At 46.0% G+C, this 12,734-nt stretch overlaps 1 protein-coding gene across 4 annotated transcripts in view; it reads left to right on the plus strand.

Moving 5' to 3' along the window:
• Positions 1 to 12,734, plus strand: part of CADM3 (cell adhesion molecule 3) — a 107,944-nt gene that overhangs the window by 71,866 nt on the left and 23,344 nt on the right. For all 4 annotated transcript variants that reach the window (XM_083477828.1, XM_083477826.1, XM_083477825.1 and 1 more), the window contains exons 4-7: positions 609 to 746; positions 978 to 1,148; positions 9,861 to 9,951; positions 11,661 to 11,830. In XM_083477828.1, the coding sequence (XP_083333954.1) occupies positions 609 to 746; positions 978 to 1,148; positions 9,861 to 9,951; positions 11,661 to 11,830 (570 nt within the window). The remainder of the gene's footprint in view (positions 1 to 608; positions 747 to 977; positions 1,149 to 9,860; positions 9,952 to 11,660; positions 11,831 to 12,734) is intronic.

The raw sequence follows: 12,734 nt of genomic DNA on the forward strand, positions 1-12,734 counted from the left end.
GGGGAGCAGGGAGGGGGTGGCAAGGCCAGTCAGTGCCAGAGGGTAGTGAAGGCAGGCAGGAGCCAGCATCCCCAAGCCTAGCAGAGGGCCTCCTGCCCTAGCCGCACTCCTGCTTCCACTTCTCCCAGAGCAGCCAGGAATTTCAGTAGCAGCCTAAGGGAATTCTGAGTTTGCATGTCTTGTATCTTCCAGGTTTGGAGGCCTCCTGGAGTGGGTGCTAAGTCTAGGGACACCCCTCAAAAAAATAATAATAATCATGGAGTTACTAAGGGACAGTGAAAAGAGAGCGGGGGGGTGGCTAGACCTGATGTGCAACCTCAAGGGTCCTTGGCTGGGAGGGCTGCTGGGAGGTAGAAGCCAAAAGCACAGTCTGACTCTGGGAACTACAGAGGGGTTGCACCATAGAAATGCGAAAGGATAGAGTGGTCCCACTCCACTCCTGCAGAGAATTTCGGCTGGTGGTTGCTTATGGTTTTTATTTAACTAGACACTAAGCCTGTGTGTTACTGCCCTCCATCTCCAGCATCTTGGAGGGTTGCTATGTAGCTGAGGATTCTCCAACCAAGTCGCTAGTCCTCAGTGTCCCAGGTTTCTTTCCCTTTTTGCAGGAATCCCGCAAAAACCCCAGATCTCTGGCTACTCCGATCCTCTTAAAGAAGGAGACGTGGCCCAGCTGACGTGCTTCTCTTCTGGCAGCAAGCCGGCTGCTGAGCTCCGGTGGCATAAGGGCGATAAGCTGCTCTCAGGTATGAGGCCACGGGACAGCTCTGCCCCTCTGACAATTTGGGGTCCCCTGAATCAATCACTTAAAAGGCAGGCGGTTAATCACCCATGGTGAGTCGAAAACTGCTTCCAGGCGACCTGGCCCAAATGAACCAAGGAACGGTTCTTTCATTTGGTCGAGAATCCAAACTGTTCTCTTTGGCACAGTTCCCTGTGGCCACTCAGCTGTTCTTACGCCATCTTCCCCCAAACAGCTGAACCTTCGGAAGTGGAAGAAGATGCTAACGGGAAGACGTTCACGGTCACCAGCCGCGTAGAATTCACCGTCGGGAAAGAGGACAATGGCGTGGAGGTCACCTGCACAGTTGACCATGAGTCCCTGCAGAACTCCGACAAGTCCACCTCCCAGAAGCTAGCAGTCTTTTGTACGTGAGCTGTGGGCAATGGAGTGGGCAGGTGGTTTAGAGTGCTGAGCTAAGACCTGGGGGACCAGGGTTCGAAACCCCACTTGCTGGTGAAGCTTTCTGTGTGATCTTGGGGGCCAGTCACTGCCTTTCAGTCTAACCTACTTCACAGGGTTGTTGATGGAGAGGGGGAGGAATGTGTACACCACTTGGAGAAAAGTTGGGGTGTAAAGGTAATAGTAGATAAATAAATAACAACAAGCTGGGATGGGGAACCTGGTGTCCTTCAGAAGTTGTCGGACTCCAGCTTCCATCATTTTTCACCATCAATCCTCACCTTGCTGGCTGGGACTGATGGGAGCTGGAGTCCAGCAATATCTGGAGAGCCCAAAGGTCCCCCAGCCCTGGCTTCTCCTGCTGCAACCGTAGGAAGCCTGGAGCCCTTTATACATTGCTGGACCACTGGCCAAGCTGGTGGGGCAGGTGGGAACTGGAGTCCTCTTCTGCCTTCTATACCAAAGAATTCAGTGCTTTTTCTTTTAGGGGGGAAAAAGGTGTGGTTACTCAGCAGGAAGTTGTTACAGTTAAGCGCCACACTTTTAACATTTGGTGGGAAAAGGTGCCGATACCCTTGAGTACCCCCAGAAAAAAGCACTGCCAGAGATGGGAAATATTTCGCCCTCCAGACGTTTTTAGACTCCACAATGCTCATTTGCTTCTCTTGAGCATTGGTCATGCCAGCTGACAACATCTGAAGGTGTTTGGGGTTCCACACCCCCAGCTTGCAAAGATGTCAAGTAGCAGAGCTGGAAAAGGCCTTTTTCCTCACCCGAGATCTGGGCTACCAGCCTTGGTGGACCTCGAGAGCGAGGCCTTTTTTCAGATGGAACTCGCCGGAACTCAGTTCTCGCACGCCATTGCTACTCTAAGAGAAGGAGGGCGGTGTTCATGGTGAGTTCCGGCACCTCTTTTTCTGGAAAAACGGCACTGCTAGAGAGGGTTGAAGAGGATAAGAGGGGCAAATGCCCTTCTGTGAAAAGGGTCCCTTTTGCAGGCCAACCAGAAAGGTTATCAGCCCTCCTTGTACCATATATATATATATATATATATATATATATATATATATATGCAGGTTTTGGTGTCTTCGGGTGTCTTCCCGTGTAAGAGTTGGGGTGTCTAGGCGACGTTTCGACGAGGTCTCACTCGTCATCTTCAGGCTGGTGCTTTCGGCTTCTTGTTACTGGAACAGAGCAGGATCTCAGTGTTTGAGTTCCTATAAATACTGTTGAGGGGGTGTGGTGTATAGCCTCCAACGTTCTGGGCAGAGAGGAAGTTCCCAGGTTAGTGTGCCTTTTCTTCTTTTGTTCCTTAATTACTTGAGGGATATCTTGAGTGATTTCTTGAGTGATATTCTGAGTACCACTTAGGTGGGTCATTAAGTGTGGATTAGTTGCTAAAGCTTTCGTGTCTTGACCTCTTGAGCTTGTGAAGAGTTTTTCTGAGAAGATGGCTGTACTGCACTTAGTTGTGCTCTGGCTTGGCTTCGTGTATAGGGGCGAGCTGTGGTTTTGTGCCCTGTGCCAGCCAGATCTGTGTAGGGATTGCAGGGGGGTGCAGCATCCGGAGGTGCCACTATGGTTTGGCTACTGGATGGTGTCTGTAATTTATCTGTGGAGAGGGTCTGGGTTTGGGTCTGGTGTGGTTGATTGGTGATGGCGTTCTGTGTGCCTCTGGTTCTGGTGTCGGTTTTTGTGGGGAGGGCTAATTTCCAGATGTCTGGCAGGCGGGACGTGTCGTCACGCTTGTTCATGTTGTGAGGGTGTTTCTCTATCTCGATGGCTTCCATGATTATTCTCTTGTGGTGATGTTCCATGTTAAAGAGCAATTTGGAATCTGCAAAATTAATTTCGTGTCCTGTTTCTTTCATGTGTTGGAAAAGAGAGGAAGTTTTTTCTTCTTTTTTGACAGCATTCTTGTGTTCTGCGATACGTGCATTTATTCGTCTGTTTGTTTGTCCAATGTACGTGGCTGGGCAGACTTTGCAGGGTATTTCATAGACCCCTTGGTTTTCCAACTGGATTTTATCTTTGGGGTTTCTGAGGATAAAATCCAGTTGGAAAACCAAGGGGTCTATGAAATACCCTGCAAAGTCTGCCCAGCCACGTACATTGGACAAACAAACAGACGAATAAATGCACGTATCGCAGAACACAAGAATGCTGTCAAAAAAGAAGAAAAAACTTCCTCTCTTTTCCAACACATGAAAGAAACAGGACACGAAATTAATTTTGCAGATTCCAAATTGCTCTTTAACATGGAACATCACCACAAGAGAATAATCATGGAAGCCATCGAGATAGAGAAACACCCTCACAACATGAACAAGCGTGACGACACGTCCCGCCTGCCAGACATCTGGAAATTAGCCCTCCCCACAAAAACCGACACCAGAACCAGAGGCACACAGAACGCCATCACCAATCAACCACACCAGACCCAAACCCAGACCCTCTCCACAGATAAATTACAGACACCATCCAGTAGCCAAACCATAGTGGCACCTCCGGATGCTGCACCCCCCTGCAATCCCTACACAGATCTGGCTGGCACAGGGCACAAAACCACAGCTCGCCCCTATACACGAAGCCAAGCCAGAGCACAACTAAGTGCAGTACAGCCATCTTCTCAGAAAAACTCTTCACAAGCTCAAGAGGTCAAGACACGAAAGCTTTAGCAACTAATCCACACTTAATGACCCACCTAAGTGGTACTCAGAATATCACTCAAGAAATCACTCAAGATATCCCTCAAGTAATTAAGGAACAAAAGAAGAAAAGGCACACTAACCTGGGAACTTCCTCTCTGCCCAGAACGTTGGAGGCTATACACCACACCCCCTCAACAGTATTTATAGGAACTCAAACACTGAGATCCTGCTCTGTTCCAGTAACAAGAAGCCGAAAGCACCAGCCTGAAGATGACGAGTGAGACCTCGTCGAAACGTCGCCTAGACACCCCAACTCTTACACGGGAAGACACCCGAAGACACCAAAACCTGCATTCCTGTACCCGTGAAAATCTACGAAAGCAAATATCTCACCTCTACGGGGAGGAAACCTTCCAGCTGACAAGAACCTACGAGAAACTAGAAATCCGAAGAGCCACCATCTTATGTGATCTCTTGTTCCTACGCAACTGCCGAGACAACAACTTAATTCCCACATGCTTCCAACTTAAATTCCACTCTAAAACCCCAGCTACCGAAAGGATCCTGAAACGAACTGAACTATCCCTAATCAGAAACGAAATACATAAGAAAAGATACCTACTAAACCAAACCAACAAAGATCTGCTCACTCTTCACCTCAAACTCTGTAACAAAATCCACCCTGCACTCTGGGACAAATGCAAACAACTAGCCGTCTGGAGAGCTGAAACTGAGACCTCACATAAGACAGACAGACACACCAACAAACTCCACAAACTAGAGAAACGCCAGAAGCCCAGCCACCCTCCACAACAACCCATGAAACAAACAGTACATAACATATCCTCACCTCAACTGAAACCAAAGTACTCTCCAAAGGTTTCAACTTTGCAGTCGCCCCGAGACGCATCCCCACGGAAAACATCATATGCGGAGTCGAAGCTAGCCTAACCAAAATCAACCCAGATGAAGCCAATAAAATCAGACTTGAAGTCACCAACATCCTCTGCTCCAGCAAACCACCCAGAAGCAATTTACACAAAGAAGAACAGAAAGCACTCACCAACCTGAGGAAAGACAACAACATAATCATTCTCCCAGCAGACAAAGGTAATGCCACTGTTGTGATGAACACATCGGACTACCAAGCAAAACTATCAAATCTACTCCAAGACCCTACCTACCAACCTATAAAAACAGATCCCACCACCTATCTGGAAAAAACCACCAAATCCAAAATAAAAGCCTCTCCTATCAGTGAAGAAATCCAGCTAAGAATCATCCCCAGAGAAAAATCATCCAGATGCCCCAAACTCTACGGTCTCCCCAAGATACACAAAGAAAGAACACCACTCAGACCAATAGTCAGCTCCATAGGCTCACCTCTACAAAATCTCGCTAAATTTCTCGCTAAGCAACTTCAGCCCTATGCAGAATCCATCGCTTCACACGTTACTAACTCCTTCCAGTTCATAGAAACAATAAAGAAGCAAAACCTACATCCCGATGACCTACTTGTGAGCTTCGATGTTGTATCTCTCTTCACACAAGTGCCCATTAATGAAGCCTTGACAGCCATTCAAAACAAATACAATCCCCCCGAATACATCCTGGACCTGACCAACCACTGCCTAACCAACACGTACTTCATCCACAATGGACAAAGATACAAACAGATAGAAGGAGCACCTATGGGATCTCCCCTCTCACCGGTCATCGCAAATTTGTACATGGAACACTTTGAAACCAATGCTTTAGACAAGTCAGAACACAAACCCAAACTTTGGCTCAGATATGTTGACGACACCTTTGTAATTTGGCCACACGGGAAAGAAAAACTAGATAGCTTCCTCACACATCTCAACAGCCTACACCCCAAAATACAATTCACTATGGAAATAGAAGCCAACAACCAACTTCCCTTCCTTGACGTCCTAATCTACAAAAAACCTGATGGTTCCCTAGGACACACTATCTACCGGAAAAAAACACACACCAACCGCTACTTACATGCACAATCACACCACCACCCTGCACAAATAAACTCCGTAGCCAAGACTCTCATCTCCAGAACCAAACGCCTGGCTGACAAAGACCACTTGACAACTGAGTTACAGAATCTCTCAAATGTGTTAATCGCCAATGGATACCAGCAAAACAGGGTTACGAAGCTAATCCAAAAAGAAACACCCCCCAAAAACCAAGACACAGAAGAAAACAATGGCATGGCCCTCCTTCCTTATATCAAGGGCACTACAGATAAAATTAGCAAAATCCTCCATAAACACAATATCAAAACAGCCTTTTGCACCAACCAAAAAATAGCCAATATCCTCAGAAACCCCAAAGATAAAATCCAGTTGGAAAACCAAGGGGTCTATGAAATACCCTGCAAAGTCTGCCCAGCCACGTACATTGGACAAACAAACAGACGAATAAATGCACGTATCGCAGAACACAAGAATGCTGTCAAAAAAGAAGAAAAAACTTCCTCTCTTTTCCAACACATGAAAGAAACAGGACACGAAATTAATTTTGCAGATTCCAAATTGCTCTTTAACATGGAACATCACCACAAGAGAATAATCATGGAAGCCATCGAGATAGAGAAACACCCTCACAACATGAACAAGCGTGACGACACGTCCCGCCTGCCAGACATCTGGAAATTAGCCCTCCCCACAAAAACCGACACCAGAACCAGAGGCACACAGAACGCCATCACCAATCAACCACACCAGACCCAAACCCAGACCCTCTCCACAGATAAATTACAGACACCATCCAGTAGCCAAACCATAGTGGCACCTCCAGATGCTGCACCCCCCTGCAATCCCTACACAGATCTGGCTGGCACAGGGCACAAAACCACAGCTCGCCCCTATACACGAAGCCAAGCCAGAGCACAACTAAGTGCAGTACAGCCATCTTCTCAGAAAAACTCTTCACAAGCTCAAGAGGTCAAGACACGAAAGCTTTAGCAACTAATCCACACTTAATGACCCACCTAAGTGGTACTCAGAATATCACTCAAGAAATCACTCAAGATATCCCTCAAGTAATTAAGGAACAAAAGAAGAAAAGGCACACTAACCTGGGAACTTCCTCTCTGCCCAGAACGTTGGAGGCTATACACCACACCCCCTCAACAGTATTTATAGGAACTCAAACACTGAGATCCTGCTCTGTTCCAATAACAAGAAGCCGAAAGCACCAGCCTGAAGATGACGAGTGAGACCTCGTCGAAACGTCGCCTAGACACCCCAACTCTTACACGGGAAGACACCCGAAGACACCAAAACCTGCATTCCTGTACCCGTGAAAATCTACGAAAGCAAATATATATATATTTGCTTTCGTATATGTCTACGAAATATATATTTCGTAGACACCCGAGGACACCAAAACCTGCATATATATATATATATATATATATATATATATATATATATATTTAATTGACTTTTGCAGCTCCTGTTCGTGCAGGGGCAGGGAGGGCTACATTCCCCTCTAGGCATCCTTCAAGGGGTCACATGCCAGTGGTGGGCGGGGCCAGAGGGGAAACTAAGCAGAGCAGTTAGTGTAAGTGTCACCTTTGTACACTAGGCTAGTTTCTACACAAACACACCTCTCTGTCTTCCTTCTAGACAAACAAGAGTGCAAGGAAGCGTTCCAGCCAGGGTTGTGCCTGGAGAGAGGGGTGCGGCTGGGGAGGGAGTGTGGCCTGCGGAGCATCACGAGGGCCCTCCTCTCTGTTGTTGTTGTTGTTGTTGTTGTTATTTTCATATTTTATTGAAAGTATTACAGTGAGTTACCAGTAAATAGGAAAAGGAAAGGAAAGGGGAAAAGAAAAAGACTACATACAAAAAAAAAAATTAAAAAAGCAGAGGAAAACAATAGCAATAAAATACAATTAAGGTTACAGAGCTACATAATATATATGTAAATGAATACGTTTATTGTTTCCCTCAGAAATATGTTGATTCATGGGTCACTATGGTCCTCTCTATTAGTGGATCTGACTAAGCTTTTATTTGTGTTTTTGAGTTTCTTCGTGGATTTAGGCCCTTGCTAGCTCATCATCTCTGCTTCTGCTTTAAACGCCTTCTTCTCCTTGGGCCTTTTGCTCCTCAGATATTCATCTTCTTCTGAAATCTCATCTCTCATGCTCTAGTTATCTGTTCTGTCCTTATTATCTTGCTGCTCCATATGCCGGAAAGACTGTCATGCCATTGAGGCAACGGCTCTCTTCTATTTAGAGTATTAATCAAAACACTTTTCTCTCTCTCTAAAAACCCTTCCTTCATGGTCGTCCATGTATTTCCTCAGTTGGTCTTTGGTGAATTGGGAGCTGTTCTGTTGTGCATGTTAAGAACAGTAGCGTGTTTTTTTTTAATGTAATTGTGGTCAGTATGGATGATGCTGTGATCCTGAATCCAGTGATAGCAGAAGAGTGTGATGAACCAGCCAAACCAGTTCCTTTGTTAAAGTAATGGCTTTGGCTGGCCAGAATATTTGGATATTTACCATATCCAAAGTGGTTGCTCTGTTGCCATAGAGACAAATGGGTGGTTCTTTTCTCAGCTCACCTGGCTGGATGCTGCAGCATCCTAGGATGGAGAGCACAGGCCAAGGGGGAGCTGTTTATGAGAAAGTTGTATGTAAGAGCTGGGCTGATGCTGGAAGCTGGAGACACAGAGATACCGCCATGCTCTGTACTAGACCCAAGAGCTGTGACTTGGGGCTTCCCTGGAACCCTAATGGGGAAGAAAGCTCTGTTGGAGTGTTAATGTTGTGAGTCCCTCCATTCTATGCCCAGGTTGTATATATGTGTTAATAGAACCTTGTAGCAAAAAAGCAACACCATCTCTGTTGACTATCATTCCAAGGAACTGAACCCTAGGTAAGCAAGCTGAGGAACCCACAAAGTATCTCATCACTCAGAGACTGGGTTGTGCACTACAGTACTTTATGTGTGTGTTTTTAATCTAGGTTTTATTGTGAAAACTCCCCGTTTTCACAATATTGTTCACCTAAACAGATAAATAAATACCGTTTTGGTCTGGATATAAGCCGCCCTCAAATATTGTCTGCACTATATGTCTTCTCTGTCTAGGAAAGCACAACCAGTTGGTTGCACCAGATTTGGGGGCGGAAATGCAGCCTATATTCAGACCAATATGGTAAAAATTAGAGGGCAACCGGTTGGTAAAGGCTGAGCTATGGATTTGGAAGTGGTAATGGCAGTCATCCCCTAGGAACAAGGGAAGCTGCCATATAATAAGATAGACGACTGTTCCCTTCCAACTCTACAACTCTGTGATTCTATGATGGTTGCTGGGGGGATCCCATAACATCTGGAGGGCCACAGGTTCCCCATCCCTGATCTACAATGACTGGTAGCAGTTCTCTTTTTTTTTTTTTTTTTTTTATAAAATTTTTATTGGTTTTACAAAATTTTTGAGAAAAACAGACAAACACTAAAAATGACAAACATACACGTATAGTTTCACACATCTTTTCATAAACCTCTTTTCTTAGACTTCCCCATACCCCCCCTCTCTGCATCCCAATGTCCAAAATTCAACTAGCAACTTCCAATTGTAACTTTCCAATCTTTATCATCTTAGTCCTCTTTTATAGTCTAACCTTGTATCCCTGTACCCTTTTGCTTCTGGAAACCATAACATTTTAGCATTCATTAAGATTATAGTAGTCCTTAAGATAACTTTTAAATTTTTTCCACTCTTCTTCCACCGTCTCTTTTCGTTGGTCACGGATTCTGCCTGTCATCTCGGCCAGTGTCATATAGTCCATCACTTTCATCTGCCATTCTTCCACAGTGGGTAAATCTTGTGTCGGTAGCAGTTCTCCAGGATTACAGACAAGAGCCCTACCTGGGGATTGAACCTGGGACCTTCTGCATGCAAAGCAGAGGCTCCGCCACCGAGTCAAAGGTCAAAGGTGGATCTGGTTGTGACAATGACAGCAGTTTCCCTTCTTTCTTCCTCTGTCTCTCTCCCCAGACAAGCCAACAGCTGAAATCAAATCGTATCCCGACAGCCCACGAGAAGGACAAAATCTGAGGCTGCGCTGCGATGGACGAGGCAACCCAATGTTAGTCTCCTTCTCTCCTCTGATGCGTAAACGGCAAAGAACCTTGCGTGCAGTGGTCCATCGGGGCCTGTGTGCCAATGCCCCACCAACCTCAGTCTGCTCTGAGCCAGCCCCCACCTGCCTGCCTGTTGACTCAAGCCAGTCCAGGGAGTGGCTTTGCCAGCCAGCTTCCTCCTCCTTAGTCTGCTTTTCTAGAACTCCACAGACCCTCCAAGTGTCCCTGTTTTCCAGGGACAGTCCCGGATTTACAGAAGCTTCTGACTTGATCCCAGAATGTCCCACTTCTCCTTAGGATGTCCCTATTTTCATCAGAGAAAAGTTGGCGGGTATGCAACCAAGGAGCCAAGGAGATAAGTAACTATACAACCTTTAGAAGGCATTTGAAGGCAACCCTGTATAGGGAGGTTTGTTTAATGTCTTATTGTTTTCATATATGTTGGAAACCACCCAGAGTGGCTGGAGCAACCCAGTCAGGTGGGTGGGGTATAATTATAATTATTGTTGAATAGAACATCCCTATGTTCATCAGACAAATGTTGGATAGTATGACTCGGCAAGGGGAAAGGATTATAGGGGCAAAACTAGGATGAGTTGGCTCCGCCTCTCCTTGGCTATGGCTTCATCTACTGTTGACCTCTCAGTCATACCAGTCCCACTGCTCTTCACTTGCTCATGTTATTCCTGCCTACCTCCTAGGTGGTTTCAGATCAGGGTCAAATGCACTCTGCTCACTGGTCATTAAACAATCACTTAAATGTATTTCTTTATTTATGGAATTTAATACCCCACCTTTTTGTTTGAGGAGCTCAAAGTGGCATCCATGGTTCTCTCTCTCTCCTCTTTTAATCCCCACAACAACCCTGTGAGGCAGATTAGGCCAAGAAGCAGTAAGTGGCCCAGGCTCACCCAGTGAGCTCCATGGCTGAGTAGGGGATTCAAACCCTGGTCTCCCGGGGCCACTCCAGCTTTTGCACCACACTTGCTCTCTAAATGGTCTTATCCTGTGTATAGCACCCCATTAACAATGTCCTTTTGATCTTTTTGATGATTCAAAAAATTACTAAAAGGCAAACTAGAAGCTCTTAAAAAAAAATAATCTTGAAAAACGACCCCAGCACAAAACTAGATAACTGAACGGAAGCCACCAGGGAGAGCTGAAAACACCAGCAATGTTTAAATTATCTCAAGATGCCTAAGATGGCACTGAGAAGAACAAAATGAGGATACCTAGTGAGGCTGTTTCAAAGGGGCACCCCACACTATTTCCAAAAAGGTCCTTTTCTGGAGCCCATTGGGATTGGTGGAGCCAGAGCCAATGGCAGGCAGCACCAACTAGACTGTTTTGTCTCCATCCTCTTCCTCCCTGCTGAGTTTTTCAAGAGCAACCTGGAAACTGAGGAGGAGGAGGAACCTGGCAGGCTGCACCATCTCCTGATTGGTTGGAAGCTGGAAAGCAGACAGGTGGAGAGCAAACTGTGGTTGGTGGGGCAGTGTCCCCTCTGCCCGAATGGACCCGCCTCCACTGCTGGGCACCAGTTGGTCCCAGCCAGACCAAGGCAAGAAGACGAGGCCTTGCTGTTTCACCGTGTGCCTAGAACAGCTTTGTATCCCCCAATAGACCGGGGCCTCCAGATCATTGAAGGGCGATGTGCAATCCCTCTGACCTCAAGCTCTGCTGACTCTCACCAACTCTCTTCCCTCCCTCACAGCCCTCAGGAATACAAGTGGGAGAAGCAGGGGGCTCAGGCGCCCCTAGCCGAGGCCCAAGACAACATCCTCGTCTTCGACAGTTTGAACAAAAGCGACAGCGGGACCTACATCTGCTATGCCTCAAGCATTATGGGCATCTCCACGGCAATATACAACCTGAATGTTCATGGTGAGCATTGTTTCACGGCACCCTCTGCTGGTCGGAGGACTGCATTCTTTGTGTTTCCCAGGATTGCTGGCCAGGGTGGGAACAGGTCTCATGGTCTCAGGAGGCTCTTCTTATATTTTTGTAATAATACTCTTTTCTTCTCAGCCTAGAATGGGAAACAGCGTTAAATCATAGAATTGTAGGGTTGGGACCATGAGGGTCATCTAGTCCAGCCCCCTGCAATGCAGGAACCTTTTGCCCAACATGGGGCTTGAACCCACGACCTTGAGATTAAGAGCCTCATGCTCTACCAAGTGAGCCTAGCTTGTATATCTGAGTTTCTAACACTGCCTATGTGTCAGGGGGTCCATATATTTTTTACTGAACTAAGAAAATGAAACATTTACAGAAGGCAAAATTAGAGAGAGGGAGAGAGGGGGATACTGGGAGTGGGGAGAAGTATTATGCAGCATTAATGCAAGCATGGAGCACGAGTATTCTTGAGGTCTAACAACTACTTCTACATATTTTGAAAAGAAAATACCACAGTAATTGCCAACATGTTGAATTCGAAGGGAATCAAACGAAAATGTTAATCTCAATTCCCTTTCTGCCTTATCTTGTGCACACCATATGAATAGAGCATACCATGATAAGATAAAAATAAAGCATGGGTGTGTTGCGTCTCGTGTGTGTGTGTGTGTGTACACACATACACATATGATTTGACATTATATAATCTCGAAATAAGCTTCATGAAAAATTCATCGGAAACAATGCAACGGCCATTAAAAATTAATCTGGAACCATGCAAAAGTACCTAATAAAATAACAAAACCGCAACAGTTGAATCTGTTTGTCAGCTTGCTTAAAAGGCAGGAAAGCCTGATTCCTCGGAGGAAGGTGGGATACATAAAAAGTCTCT

This window comes from Podarcis liolepis (assembly GCF_965112155.1).
Source record: "Podarcis liolepis genome assembly, chromosome: 15".
Classification (NCBI taxonomy): domain Eukaryota; kingdom Metazoa; phylum Chordata; class Lepidosauria; order Squamata; family Lacertidae; genus Podarcis; species Podarcis liolepis.